Raw genomic sequence first — 15,983 nt, forward strand, 5'->3', positions numbered from 1 at the left:
CGAGAAATAAACTGGGGTAATTATGGGTTCATTGTCCATGCAGAAATCTCATGGTGGAGGGGAAGAAGCTGTTTCTAAAGCATTGAGTGTCCCTGTACCACCTCCTTAAGGTTAGCGAAGTGAAGAGGCCATGTCCTGGCTGGTGGGGGTCCTTAATGACGGATACTGCTTTCTGAGGCATCACCTTTCGAAGATGCCTTCAGTACTGAGGAGCTGGTTGAATTTGCAACTTCCTTCAGCTTTTTCTGATCCTGTGCGGTGGCCCCTCCAGACCGGACAATGATCCAACCAGTTAGAATGCTCTCCACGGTGCATCTGTAGAAATTTGCCAGTCTTTGGTGACATATCAAGTCTCCTCAAATTCTGGATGAAATATAGCCTCTGTTGTGCCTTCTTTGGAATTGCATCGATATGCTGGGCTCAGGGTGGATCCTCAGCAATGGTGACACCTAAGAACTTGAAACTGCTGATCCCTTGATAAGGACTGTTGTGTGTTCCCTCGACTTCCCCTTCCTGAAGTCCACAATCAATCCTTGGTCCTTCTGATGTTGAGTGCAGAGATGTTGCAGCAACACCACTCACCCAGCTGATCTGTCTCACTCCTGTACGCCTCCTCATCACCGTCTGAAATTCCGCCATCAATAGTTGTCTCAGTGCCATATTTATAGATAGCCTGGCCACATAGTCGTGGGTGTAGAGAGAGTAGAGCAGTGTGGCTAAGCACGCAACCTTGACATGCACCAGTGTTGACCATCAGCAAGGAGGAGATGTTATTTCTGATCCGCACAGACTGTGGTTTCCTGATGAGGAAGTCAAGGATCCAATTGCAGAGGTACAGAGGCCCAGGTTTTGGAGCTTGCTGATTCGTACTGAGGGTATGATGGTGTTGAATTCTGACCTGTAATCAGTAAACAGCAGCCTGATGCAAGTATAATTGTCCAGGTGAACCAAGGCTGAGAGGAGAGCCAGTGAGATTGCATCTCCTGTAGACCTGTTGTGGCATTAGGCAAGTTGCAGCTGGTCAGGTAACTTTCAAAATAATTCTCAGCTTTTAAGTTAAACTGCTGTAATGTAGGTCTCCATTAGTGAATATTCACTTACCACATACATCTTCATGGCAATAAACAGTTTTATTTAATTTGTCACTTTTAAAAAAAAAGTTCCCTTTGCTATAGTAAAATACAGGAACACATTTTCAAACACAGATCCATGAAAATTAGTAGAAATCAATAATCTTTTTGGATTAATAGGAAGGAATCTGTGAAATAAACAAATTCTCGAGCACTTGGCCATTTCCGTCTGGCAACAATATCCATTTGATAAATGTCATGTAACCTTCAGCTTGCGTATTTCAGCTTGTCTAAACAAGTGCAGTCTGCATTTGAATTATTGCATCCTCATATTCATAGCATCTAGCAACCCTCCTTAAAGTCAAAGGTTTACTGTTCCTACTGAAAGAAGAAAGTTTGACACCTTAAGGACCAGAACCGCTTTCAGGTCTTGACTATGGCCCTTTAAGTTTTCAAAACTAACTTGCTAAGTACTGAAGAGTGTTCTTAGTTGAAACATTCTGGGTGTTGTAATAGAGACAACTGATCTCATTGTATTTTAACAGCAAAAAGTACCCAGTTCTATTGATAGTAAGCTCCCAATCTTAGAATACGGTTCAAATCTTTTAAAGCTACGTTCCACTTTATTTTATTTATTGTCCTTTGTTTTAAGATATTCTGTTTGATTTCTGGATCACACCAGAGCCTAATCAAGGTCTCACCTTGAGTATTGTGAACAGTTTTGGAACCCTTATCTTAGGAAAGGTGTGCTGGCATTGGAGAGGGTCCAAGGGAGGTTCACAAGGATGATTCCAGGAATGAAAGAGTTATCATACGAGGAAAGTTTGATGGCTCTGGGTCAGTACTTGCTGGAATTGAGAAAGATGAGGGGAGATCTCATTAAAACCTTTTGGATGTTGAAAGGCCTAGACGGAGTAGATGTGGAAAGGAGAGGGGTGCCCTTTCAAAACAGAGATGCGGAGAAATTTCTTTAGCCAAAGGGTGGTGAATTTATGGAATTTGTTGCCACATGCAACTGTGGAGGCCAGGTTGTTGGGTGTATTTCAGGCAGAGATTGAAAGGTTCTTGATTGGACATGGCATCAAAGGTTACGGAGAGAAGACCGGGAACTGCAGTAGAGGAGGAGATAGAAAAGAAGAATCATGATTGAATGGCGGAGCAGATTCGATGGGCCAGATGGCCTAATTCTGCTTGATGTCTTATCACTAGGTTCAGGAACAATTATTACCCCTCAGAGGATCAAAGGGACATTTTATTGTCAAAGTATGCATGTATAATACAACTGTCTGAGCCATCAGGCTCTTGTACCAGTGGGGATAACTTCACTCAACTTCATTTGCCCTATCACTTAACTATTTCTACAACCTATGGATTCACTTTCAAAGACTCTTCATCTCATGTCCTCAGTATTTATTGCTTAACTAATTATTACTATTATTTCTTTTCTCTTTTGTGTTTGCATAGTTTGGTGTCTTTTGCACATTGATGGTTAATCCACCCTGTTGGGTGTGTCAGTGTTTCACTGATTCTACTATGGCTCTTCAATTTACAGAGGATGCCCACCGGAAAACGAATCTCAGGGTTGTATATGGTGATATTATATGTACTTTGTGGGCACGTGGCCAAGTGGTTAAGGCAGCGGTCCCCAAACACCGGGCCGCAAAGCAGGAGCTACCGGGCCGCGAGGAAACGATATGATTTGGCGATATGAGTCAGCTGCACCTTTCCTCATTCCCTGTCACGCCCACTGTTGAGCTTGAACGCACGCGAGGTCATTACCCGCGCGTCATCCATGTCAGCACGGGTAGAAGATCAACTCCATGAGCTTGCAAATGACAGCAGGCTGAGAAGTATGTTTGACATAACATCTCTGCCGGCATTCTGGATCAAAGTCAAGGCTAAATATCCTGAGATAGCCACGAAAGCAATGAAAACGTTGCTTCCATTTCCAACATATCTCTGCAATGAATGCAACGAAAACTAAATTGCAGAATAGACTGGCCATAAGGAACCTCCTTCGAGTATCGCTGTCTCCCATCACCCCTCGATGGGACCGTCTTGTTGCAGGGAAACAAGCCCAGGGCTCCCCCTGATTCAGCAATATTGGTGCATTGCAATGATTTTATATGTTCATACGGGGAAAATATGTGCTATGTGTTTAATATCCAAACGTTACTTAAAATGATGCGAAGGGCTGAATGGTCTACTTCACCTATTGTCTTATATAACTATATAACATTCACAGCACGGAAACTGGCGATCTCGGCCCTTCTAGTCCATGCTGAACGCTACTCTCACCTAGTCCCACTGATCTGCACTCAGCCCATAACCCTCCATTCCTTTCCTGTCCATATACCTATCCGATTTTTCTTTAAATGATAATATGGAACCTGCCTCTACCACTTCTACTGGAAGTTCGTTCAACACTTACTTTAAGCTCCCCTGTCCTCCCCTGATAATTGACTTATCACTATATTCATGCGAGGAAAATATGCGCTGTGTGTTTAGTGTTAAATTCATTAGATAAACCCTTTTAGAAACGAAATTGAGTGTATTAGCACCTTATCACCTATATTCCTGTCGTGATTCCCCCCCCCCGAACAGAATCGCCAAAAACGATTTGTAGAGAAAAATTGGCACATACACGTATTCGCTAGTCATGCATGCGCACTGGTGCCCGCGCAAGGCTTCATGGTTATTGTAGTCTTTCTCGGGGTAAGCTCAAAGTATTTGACTGCTACTCTTGTCCGTTGACAACCCTACCCCCCCCAGATCGGCCGGTCCGCGCAAGATTATTGTCAATATTAAACCGGTCCGCAGTGCAAAGAAGGTTGGGGACCCCTGGGTTAAGGCACTGGACTAGCTATCTGAAGGTCGTGAGTTCGAGCCCCAGCCGAGGCAACGTGTTGTGTCCTTGAACAAGGCACTTAATCACACATTGCTCTGCGACGACACTGGTGCCAAGCTGTATGGGTCCTAATGCCCTTCCCTTGGACAATATTGGTGTCGTGGAGAGGGGAGACTTGCAGCATGGGCAACTGCTGGTCTTCCATACAACCTTGCCCAGGCCTGCGCGCTGGAGACTGAAGACTTTCCAGGCGCAGATCCATGGTCTCACAAGACTAACGGATGCCTTTAACCTTTTATATGTACTTTGATAATAAATTTTCTTTGAACTTTGTCAACGCATTTGATTTACACTATCAGGCAATGTTTCTGAATTCGTATCTATTTCAATTTTTAAGTATCCAAAGCTGACTTAATATAATAATTGTAAACTAATTAATATTAATAATTGCAAATATTAATTAATATCAATAATCACAATTATTAATTAATACCAATAACTGTAAATATTAATGAATATTAATCATTGTAAATATTAATTAAATATTAATATAATAAAATGTGTGTGGGTAAAGATCTGGCAAATTAAATATATTGTGAAGAAATATGAAATTAATTATACTAGCAGGGAATAAAAGCAACAAATGATATAAATGGTGAGAGATCACAGAGTTGCAGATTGTGCTGAGCGTTCTTTGTGTGGTTTATAAAAGGTTAGTACGCAGGTGAAGAGGGGAATCAGGAAAGCTAACTGAACGGTTTTTGCCAGGGGAATGGAATAAAAATGTAGGGAAATAATACTCCTTAGTTGCTATTTTAAAATGAACTTACCCATAGAAGACAAGTGAGAACTTCCATTTATCTGTGAGGATGAGGGTAGCAAGACTTTGGAAACCACTTCAAAGGGCAGTGGAAAAAGAGTGAGTATTTTAAAGCCAAGGTGGGCAGATGCTTGACAAACAAAGGAATGAAAGGTAACAGCAAATAGGCAGGCAGAGTTGAAATTATACTCAGGCCATCCATAATCTTAAGAAATTCAGGCTTGAGGATCCAAATGCCCTACTTTTCCTCATTCTTATTTGTTTATCTAACTGTTAAGCAAAATTTAAAACAATACACAATTTTTCTAGCAGTTTATTCATCCAAATAGAAGAAATGCCAGCTTTGACTGTTCTGTTTTTTTGTTTATGTAGGTGCTGGCATCTGTAAAAAATACTATTGAGCAGTTTGCTTCAACAGTGGAAAATTTCACAACACTTTTAACCCAGTCTCGTGAAAATCTGCTCGCTCGGGTTGAAAACCCTTCATCACACAAAGGAGAATTGACAGACAAAGGTAATGTCCGAAAATGTGTACCTTCTTGCAGATAAGAAATCAAATACTTTCAAAGCATAGTAGGCTTGCATTGGATACAATATGCCTTGGACTTCTGAAAGATCTATTCAATTCCACCCACTCCCTTGCTCTTCCTCTGGACATTCTTAGAAGTATTTCCTTAATTATCCTTAAAGTATTCATCCAAAAAAGTCACTAAATCTAATTAGATTAAAAATTGTGTAAGGTTCCTATCTTCAGTGTTCAGGATTTAATTATTTGATTCACGGAACAATTTAAACAAGCCTACGAAATAACCAAGATTTTTGTATCAGTTTGTTATCATATGCTCTTTAAGTTTTTAAGTTCAAGAAGGCTTCACATTTAGTAGGATCTCAGAACTATTTCAGGATTGAAGAGTATTCAGCCCGTAAGACATAGGAGCAGAATTAGGCCATTTGGCTCATCGAGTCTGCTCCGCCATTCAATCATGGCTGATCCCTTTTCCCCACTCCCTGGCCTTCTCCTCGTAACCTTTGATACCATGTCCTATCAAGCTGTATCTTAAATACACCCAATTACCTGGCCTCCACAGCTGCCTGTGGTAACAAATTCCACAAATTCAAGACCCTCTGGCTGAAGAAATTTCTCCGCAGCTGTTTTAAATGGACGCTCCTCTATTCCGAGGCTGTGCCCTCTTGTTCTGGACTCTCCCGCTATGGGAAACATCCTTTCCACATCTACTCTGTCTAGGCCTTTCAACATTCAAAAGATTTCAATGAGAACCTCCACCCCCCCCCCCCACATCTTCTAAATTCCAGTGAGTACAGACCCAGAGCTATGAAACGTTCCTCGTATGGTAACCCTTTCATTCCGGGAATCACCCTTGTGAACCTCCTCTGGACCCTCTCCAATGCCAGCACATCTTTTCTTAGATGAGGAGCTCAAAACTGTTCACAATACTCAAGGTGAGGCTCACCAGTGCCTTATAAGGCCTCAGCATCACGTCCTTGCTCTTGTATTCTAAACCTCTTGAAATGAATGCTAACATTGCATTTGCCTTCCTCACCACCGACTCAACCTGCAAGTTAACCTTTGGGTTGTTCTGCACAAGGACTCCCAAGTCCCTTTGCATCTCAAATTTTTAGATTTTGTCCCCATTTAGAAAATAGTTTGCACATTTATTTCTACTACCAAAGTGCATGACCATGCATTTTCCAACATCGTATTCAATCTGCCACTTTCTTGCCCATTCTCCGTATCTTAGTCCTTCAGCACCCTACCTGTTTCCTCAACACTATCTGCCCCTCCACCAATCTTTGTATCATCTGCAAACTTGGCAACAAAGCCATCTATTCCATCATCTAAATCATTTATGTACAGCATAAAAAGCAGTGTTCAACACTGCTAGTCACTGGCAGCCAACCAGAAAAGGATCCTTTATTCCCCCTTGCTGCCTCCTACCAATCAGCCAATGCTCTAACCATACCAGTAACTTTCCTGTAATACCATGGGCTCTAACTTGGTAAGCAGCCTCATGGTAAGGAGCCTTTGGCATCTTGTCAAAGGCCTTATGAAAGTCCAAATATACAACATCCACTGCATCCCCTTTATCTATCCTACTTGTAATCTCCTCAAAGAATTCCAGCAGGTTCGTTAAGCAAGATTTTCCCTGAAGGAAACCATGCTGACTTTGTCCGATCTTATCCTGTGTCACCAAGTACTCCATAACTTCATCCTTAACAATTGACTCTATAACATCTTCCCAACCACTGAGGTCAGGCTAACTGGTCTATAATTTCCTTTCTGCTGCCTTCCTCCTTTCTTAAAGAATGGAGTGACATTTGCAATTTTCCGGTCCTCCGGCACCATGCCAGAGTCCAAAGATTTTTGAAAGATCATTACTAATGCCTCCATAATCTCTACCGCTACCTCTTTCAGAACCCTAGGGTGCAGTTCACTCGGCCGGAGTGACTTGGGTACCCTTAGGTCTTTCAGCTTTTTAAGCACCTTCTCCCTTGTAATAGTAACTGCACCCACTTCTCGTCCCTCACATCCTTCAACACCTGGCACACTGCTAGTGTCTTCCACAGTGAAGACTGATGTAAAATACTCAATCGGTTCATCCGGCAGCTCCTTGTCCCCCATTATTATTTATCCAGCCTCATTTTCTAGCAGTCCTATACCCACTCTCATCTCTCTTTTATTTTTATATACTCGAAAAAGCTTTTACTATCCAGTTTGATATTGTTTGCAAGCTTGCTTTTATATTTCATCTTTTCCCTCCTAATGATTCTTTTAGTTGCTCTGAGCTAACTGCCTATTCACATTTCCATTTCTCCTGACAGCAACTTAGGGGTGAATACTTCCCTGTAACTCTGATCGATTATCTTCTCACTCTGTATCGTACAAGCTGAAGGTCATCCAGCTGCTGCTCCAGATCCCTAACACAGTCTTCAAGGAGTTGCAGCTGGATGCACTTCACACAGATGTAGTTCTCTGGGAGCCTCTGGGTCTCCCAGGATTTCAACATCTGGCATGAAGAACACACAACAGCCATTTACTACACTGGGTACAGGAAGAGGGGAAGAAAGAACCTTAACAGAAGCTTACCCAGAGCCAACGCCTCTTTCGAGCTGAAGCCTCCTTTGAGCCAAAGTCTGACACTCCTACTCTCACCGCTGGCCTACTCCCAACAATAGCCACCCTGCTTGTCCATTTATACCAACCGAACAATGTTGTCAGTCCTATTGTTTCCTTTTGTCAAATAGCCCTGCAAATTATTGCTTCAAGCACCTATCTAGTTTCCTTTTGAAAGCCATGATTGATTGTTCCCATCGTTGTATCTGTAACGAGTTCCAGACCATCAACTATTTTCTACTTAGTGAAATATTTTCTTCATACTTACCAATTTCCTCTTGACCTCCAGTTGTTCAATAATGGGAACAGCTTCTCTCAATTTTAGCTGTCTAATTCAGTGATAGCAAAAGCGATAGGAGACTCACTTATGAGGGGGACGGACAGCAGATTTTGTGGCTGAGAAGGAGAAGCCAGGATTGTGTGTTGCCTCCCAGTGTCTCAGGGCGACTACAGAAGATCCTCAGGAGGGAGGGTGAGCACCCAGAGGTTGTGGTGCACATTGGCACCAAAGACATGGGTAGAAAAGGGGAACAGTCCTGCGCAGTGAGTATAGGGAGTTAGGGAAAAGGCTGAAGAGCAGGACCTCCAAGGTAGTAATCTCTGGATTACTCTAGTACCACGTGGTCGTCAGGGCAGAATAGGGGAATAGGCTGAATGAGTGGTTGATGAATAAACATGAGAAAATCTAAGCAACACACACAAAATTGTGGAGGAACTCAGCAGTGTCCAAGTAGTTAAGTCTTGACCCAAAACATCAACTGTTTACTCTTTTCCATAGATGCTGCTTGGCCTGCTGAGTTCCTCCAGCACTTTGTGTGAGTGGCTGAGGAAAGCTGTGCAGGGGGCTGGGTTTCAGATTTCTGGATCATTGGGATCTCTTCTGAGGAAGGTATGATCTGCACAAAAAGGACAGCATACACCTGAATGTGAGGAGGACCAGTAACCTTGCAGGCAGGTTGGCTAGAGCTGTTGAGTAGGGTTTAAACTAATTTGTCAGGGGGAATGGAATCAGAGTGGCTGAGGATGGGACAATTGGTATAAAGTCAATGCAGTGTGTAGTGAGACTGTGAGGAAAGACAGGCAGATGATAGGGCAAAGCTGCTGTCCGTGGGATGATTTGGAGTGTAACGTAAGGGCGAAATCGCAAAGGATGATGAATACAGGACTGAAGGTGTTATATTTGAATGCATGCAGTATACAGAATAAGGTCGATGATCTTGTAGCGCAGTTGGAGGTTGGCAGGCATGACATTGTGGGCATCACTGAGTTGTGGCTGAAAGAAGATCATAGTTGGGATCTTAACATCTAAGAAGGACAGGTAGGAAGGTAGTGGGGATGGTGTGACTCTGTTGGTTAAAAAAAGAATCAAATCCTTAGAAAGAGGTGACGTAGGATCAGAATCCTTCTGGGTAGAATTAAGAAACCGCAAGTGTAAAAAGACTCGATGGGAGTTATATACAGGCCTCTGAACAGCAGCCAGGATGTGTGTTATATAAATTCCAACAGGAAATAGAAAAGTCTGTAATAAGACCAATTTTACAATAGTCATGGGGGATTTCAATATTGAGGTTGATTAGTGCTGGATCCCAGGAGAGGAAATCTGTAGAATGCCTACGAGATTATTGTTTTAGAACAACTTGAGGTTGAGCCCACTAATGTAAAGGCAATTTTGCATTGGGTGTTGTGTAATGAACCAGATTTGAAAGATAAAGCAATCCTCAGGAAGCAGTGATCATAATATAATCAAATTCACCCTGCAGTTTGAAGGGAGAAGCTCAAATCAGATGCATCAGTATTACAGTGGAGTAAAGGGAATTACAGAGGCATGAGAGAGGAGCTGGCCAAAGTTGATTGGAAGGGGTTATGAGCGGGGATAATGGTAGAACATCAATGGCTAGAGCTTCAGGAGCAATTTGGAATGCACAGCATAGATGCATCCCAAGGAGGGGGGAGGGGAATGTGAGAGGCCTACGTCGGGCATTTTCATGCCTTACAAGGCGCAGATTGGAAGTCTGGGGCGCCATTCCTGGCACAGACGCTAGAGCAATGTGTGGTTAAGTGCCTTGCTCCAGGACATAAGCACACTGCCACAGCTGAGGCTTGAACTAGCGACCTTCAGATCACTAGACGAATGCCTTAACGATTTGGCCACGTGCCCAACACACTTCCCAAGGAAGTGTATTCTAAAAGGAGGATGAGGCAACCATGGCCGACAAGGGAAGTCAAATTTGGCATGAAAACGAGAGGACATATAATGCAGTAAAAATTAGTGGGAAGTTAGAGGACTGTGAAGCTTTTAATAATCAATGGAAGGCAACCAAAAAAGTGTTAAGGAGAGAAAAAACTAGCCAAAGATGATCTCAAAGATTTTTCAGATATATAAAGAATAAGAGAGGCAAGAGTGGCTATTGGGCAACTGGAAAGTGAAGCAGAGAGGTAGTAATGGGGACAAAGAAATGGTGGACGCATCAGATGGACTACACCCCAGGGTTCTGAAAGAGGTAGCTGAAGAGGTTGTGGGTAGTAATGATCTTTCAAGAAATACTTTTGATCCTGGAATGGTCCTGGAGGACTGGAAAATTGCAAATCTCACTCCACTCTTTAAGAAGGGAGGGAGGCAGAAGAAAGGATATTATATGCCAGTCAACCTGACCTCAGTGGTTGTGAAGATGTTGGAGTTCATTGTTAAAGATGACGTTTCAGTGTACTTGGAGGCACAAAGGAGAGTCAATAAATGTTGTTTACTTGGATTTTCAGAAAGCCTTTGACACAGTGCCACACACGAAGCTGCTTAACAAGCTAAGGGCCCATGGTATTATAGGAAAGATATAAACATGGATAGAAGACGGGCTGACTGGCATGAAGCAAAGAGTGGGAATAAAGGGGGCCTTTTCTGGTTGGCTCTCAGTGACTAGTGATGTTCTGCAGGGACTGGTACTGGGACCACTTCCTTTCACGTTGATTTGGATGATAGAATTGATGGCTTTGTGGTGAAGTTTGCAGATGATACAAAGCTAGGGGGAGGAGCAGGTAGTGTTGAGGAAGCAGGGATTCTGAAGAAGGACTAGGACAGATTAGGGGACTGGATAAAAAAGCGGCAGATGGAACATAGTACGGTCATGCACTTTGGTAGAAGGAGTAAAGGTGTAGACTATTTTCTAAATTGGGAGAAAATTCAACAATTAGTGGTGCAAAGGGATTTGGGATTCCCTAAATGCTAACTTGCAGGTTGAGTCAGTGGTAAGGAAGGCAAATGCAATGTTAGAGGACTAAAATATCAGAGCAAGGATGTGATGCTGAGGCTTTACAAGGCATTGGTCAGATCACATGGAGTTTTGGGCCCCTTATCTAATAAAAGATGTGCTGGTATTGGAGAAGTTTCAGAGGAGGTTCACTAGAATGATTCTGGGAATTAAAGGGTTAGAAGAATGGGGGGGGGGAGTTGTTGTTCATTGAAATTCATCGAATATTGAAAGGCCTAGACAGAGTGGATGTGGAGAGGATGTTTCCTATAGTGGGCAAGTCTAGGACCATAGGACACAGCCTCAGAATAGAGGACGTCCAGTTAAAATAGAGATGAGAAGGAATTTCTTTAGCCAGAGCGTGGTAAAGGTGTGGAATTTTTTGCTACGGACAGCTTTGGAGGCCAGGTCATTGAGTATATTTAAAGTGGAGTTTGATAGATTCTTGGTCAGGGCATCAAAGGTTACAGGGAAAAGGGAGGAGAATGGGATTGTGACAGATAATGGATCAGCCATGATGGAATGGCAGGACAGACTCGACGGGCTGACTGGCCTAATTCTGCTCCTGTGTCTTATGGTAATAATCAAAACTCCCTCAACTTCATGCTCCAAGGAGAACCCCATCTGCAGTCTAATTTCAGAACAGTATTTCTTTTTGGCTTCCACCAATTTGCCCAATCAATCAGGCTATCTGTTTTCTTTACTATACTTACAAATTTTGTCATCTGCACGCCTATATCTAAGTATTGGGGACCAGGACCATAGAAACCATAGAAACTACAGCACAGAAACAGGCCTTTTGGCCCTTCTTGGCTGTGCCGAACCATTTTCTGCCTAGTCCCACTGACCTGCACGCATAGAAACCATAGAAAACCATAGACCACTACCTATTAAATGCTTCCAGTGGTGTGTGTCTCAAATAGCCTCTGACAACAAAGTCCAGCTCCTGGGCCAAGGTTGGTTACTCGTGCCTGAAAACCAATTGGGGCTCATCAGCTGTGGTTGGCAGCTCATCTAGGAAAAGAAAAATTGATCTCAAACCTCCCGCTGCCTTACAGCTATACCCACTCATGGGGAAGGCTTTGGGAGTGAATCCCGAGGAAAAATCTGGAGCTGGGATCCGCAAGGCAGTTCTATATTGTGTTTAACACTGACTGACAACTCCTGTGACGCTGCGGGTGCCAAATTCTATCGGTTCCTGTTGTTCCTTTGGATTCATCAGCTGCTTGGGGAGGGGGAGCCTACTACATGGGCAACAGCTTGCTCTCCCATATCATATTGCCCTGGCTTGCGTATCATGTAGATAGCTGGGATGTAACATCCATGGTTGACCCTGACCAATGGAGGGCCTCAAGTGGTCCTAGCACCAAGGTCTTGGAACACAGGTTTTTGCCATCCTCTGTTCTGAAAAATATCCATTTATTGCAGCTCCCTACTTTCTGGCTTTATGCCAATTACCAATCCATGTAGCTGCAGATCCTTTAATAACTTGGCACTCAATTTTTCTAACCGCCTTTCGCATGGGACTTTACAAACACCATCTACCGGAGACCCTTCATCAACTTTCTGGGTTACCAAAACAAAAGATTCAGTTAGTAGCTTTTGACTAGTATGTACTCACTTCTAATTATTAACTTGAACTTTTCAAAGTGCCTATTTTTAAGGGCAACTAAGGTTAGGTTAACTGCCCATACATGTATTTACAAAAAGGTTTTCAATCTACTTTCTGTTCCTCTTGTCACCTTTTTGGTAGCCATGTAGAATACAAATATTACAGCAGTATGTTCTGCAACCACCAAACTTTGTGATGCATCTTTTTGCTGAGGAAACATCTGGATCAAGTGGTTCATTTATGTTAAACAGATCCAGCCATTCTAGAACTTGCTCCTACACATTGTTATCTCCCCAAACTAATTTACTGGCAACATGCTTTTCCTTAGTAAAGACTGGCAGAATATTTATAACCTTTTATCCCTCATCAGCCTCAAATCTGGTCTTACTACTCACTACTGATGTGCCCATAGAGGACACTTTTGCTCTTTTCTGTTAACTGCTGTTGCCTCAATTTGTTTTGCAGCTTAGTATATTTAGCCTAGATCTCATTGGAGTTATTCACCTGTTTCATATACTATCTGATTTCATCTGCTGTTCCCTTTAACATTCAGGGAGATCTTTCTCCTGTAGGAATGTAGCTACTTCTACCTGAAACACCTGCTTGACAGTACTACTAGTTTTACATACCAATGGTTCCATGTTATTCCAATGCAGATCGCTTCTCATTCCACTGAATTTATCCCACCTCCAGTTAAGAAGTTCTGCTTCAGATTGCTCTTCATCTCTTTCCAATATTAAACTTTATGATCTGGTTATCACTTCAGGCTTAGTTTGCTTGATGTATCGTATTTCCCGGGGCCAGATCTGAATGTATTCTGTTCCTTGTTGGGTCAGAAAGATACAGAACAATTACATTCTCCTGAACACATTTCAACAGATCCCTCTCCTTTGTTGCCTTTTACTCTAACATTATTCCAATCAATAAGACAACCTTTTAGTTCTAGGAAATATCTGTAATTTCCGTGCAGATTTGCTGTGTTATCTTAGCCTGTGGCATACTCCACTAGCGCTTTCCTGCTGGCTACAGAAAATGGGTAAAAATACACCAATTCTTAAGTAATTCTGCAAAACATCCCCATTCTTCCTTCTCAGAATCAAATTTATCATCACTGTCTTGTATGACTTGTAATTTGTTGTTTGGCCCACAAAGGCGTAAAATCACTATAATGTAATAAAGGAATAATGAGGTGTTTTTAATGGACCACTCAGAAATGTGACAACAGGGGATCTTTGAAACTGCTGCTGAATCATTGAGTGTGGGGTCTTCAAGTCCTATACCTCCTCCCTAACAGTAGTAATGAGGAGAGGACATGTCCTGGATGGTGAGGGTCCTTAATGATGGATTTCACCTTCTTGAAGCACTACCTCTTACATCCTCGAAGGTGGGGAGGGTGGAGCTGGCAGAGTGTACAACCCTCTGGAGCCTTTTGTAATCCTGTGCATTTTTGCTGGAATATCAAGTGCTCAGTCTTTCCTGAGCCACATTTTAATTACTACCACAACATTATAAATTAATTGGTATTATATGTGTAGAATCCTACTTGTACCTCCAGTTCACCAATCTTATTTGCACTACTGCTACAAATAGAGTCCTAAATGTGGCAGTAAATTTTGTATTTCATGATAGTGCTGGTCTTCAGTTTAATATGTGACACTCATTCTTTTGTGCATCTTATTCTTCTTGTACTGCAGTGTTCTGGTGTCATAATTGAGACCTCCCCAACAATGATATTGCTTAGTCCATTAAAAATAGAAACTTTCTGGAGTGACTAGGTCCCTGTAAATGGCTCAAGTCCTTCAGCCTGCACCTTTTCATGCATTGATCAACTTACAATTTTTCCAGCCAAGTTGGTGTCCAGATTATTCCCCATGCCATTCACTAAGAATTTATGAGCAGGACACTCAAAGATCCTGAGTTTGAATTCAAGCAGCTGGAGGCATTTCTATACATTACCCTGAATTTCTCTAATTGTGCAGGAATTACAATGAATAAATGCTGAACATCACTCCTCTTTATATAATTAATTTATTAATTGACTTAAGTATCACTTTTTAATATATGAACTTTCACCACCCCCTCGCTCAAGAACTTCAGCTGGGTAATCTATAGAATTTATTGCCACAGATAGCAACGAGGACAAGTTATTGTATATCTTTAAAGAGAAGTTTGATAGGTTCTTGAATAGTAAAGGGGTCAAAGGTTATGGAGAGAAGGCAGGGGAATGGGTTTGAGAAGGATGATAATAATATAATAATAATGTGGAGCAGATTCGCTGAGCTGAATGGCCTAATTCTACTGTCTTATGGTTTATTATAGTCATCCTTCTTTCCTACTACAACCTGCTAGCAGTCATGCATCGGGCTTTGAAGTCCTGGACTAATTTAAGGGAAAAATCAGGGAAGAAAAAAAACTTAAGAATCCAAAAGAAAATCATATTGTGAAATAAGGTAGTTGTGGTACAATTAGTTGCACAAGGCTGTCACTGTACTTCCTTTTAAATATGTATAAATTGAAAATTTAGATTAGCTTATGTGAAAATGTTAAATTTGTATCTTTCCTCAAAATACAAATTTCTTGCAGAAAGTGGATCTAAGACACCAAGCCGTGCCCAAAATGCCCACCAGCCTTTTAGTTCGAAAAATTCAATCAATGCAGCTGTTATCTTCACTGAATTTCTTAAGGAACTTGCAGCAATTGCACAAGAACATTCCATCTTATCTCATTCTTCTCTTGTGGACTGTGAAGAATAAGAGTTAACTAGTTTGAAGAAATGTTTAATACAAATGTTGCATTCTCCTTTTAACATTTTCTTTCCAAAACAAAATATTTCTACCAAGCCTTAATACAAAATGAAGATCTGTGGTTTTGGGGGAGGGCGGGGGGGAGAGGAAGGGGGGAGAAGAGGGGACTGGTCTGTTTTATATCAACAAAATGAAAAAAAATCTTAGCTGAGCTCAGCATTTTTCTGAAAGTTGTGTTTTTAAATGTAGTCACTTTACTTTTGGAATAGACAAATTGTCTGTCTATGCAAGCTGTACATGAATTGTTCTGGAAACAGAAATATTTTATTTTAAAAGGGTAATGTATTTTTGAGGCTATTTAAATAACCAATACAATCTTATGTCTGTTGGTAGAATTGAGAAATGCACACCTGATTCAATTCTTCTATTCATATTCTGTGATCTTACACTGCAAAAACAATAACACCAAAGACCAAGTGTGAAAGTAACAATATCTGCCTTGAAGATATTGGAA

The 15,983-nt window shown here is 41.8% G+C and overlaps 1 protein-coding gene across 5 annotated transcripts in view; it reads left to right on the plus strand.

The window, feature by feature from the left end:
• The window catches only part of fhip1aa (FHF complex subunit HOOK interacting protein 1Aa), a 163,230-nt gene that overhangs the window by 116,952 nt on the left and 30,295 nt on the right, over positions 1 to 15,983 (plus strand). For 4 of the 5 annotated variants that reach the window (XM_072256057.1, XM_072256059.1, XM_072256058.1 and 1 more), the window contains exons 11-12: positions 5,111 to 5,252; positions 15,309 to 15,598. In XM_072256057.1, coding sequence (XP_072112158.1) covers positions 5,111 to 5,252; positions 15,309 to 15,478 — 312 coding nt within the window. In that variant the 3' untranslated portion in view covers positions 15,479 to 15,598. Of the gene's footprint in view, positions 1 to 5,110; positions 5,253 to 15,308; positions 15,599 to 15,983 lie in introns of those variants that run through there. The other variant, XM_072256061.1, reaches the window with a different exon arrangement.

The sequence above is a fragment of the Mobula birostris genome, chromosome 4 (genome assembly GCF_030028105.1).
Source record: "Mobula birostris isolate sMobBir1 chromosome 4, sMobBir1.hap1, whole genome shotgun sequence".
Classification (NCBI taxonomy): Eukaryota; Metazoa; Chordata; class Chondrichthyes; order Myliobatiformes; family Myliobatidae; genus Mobula; species Mobula birostris.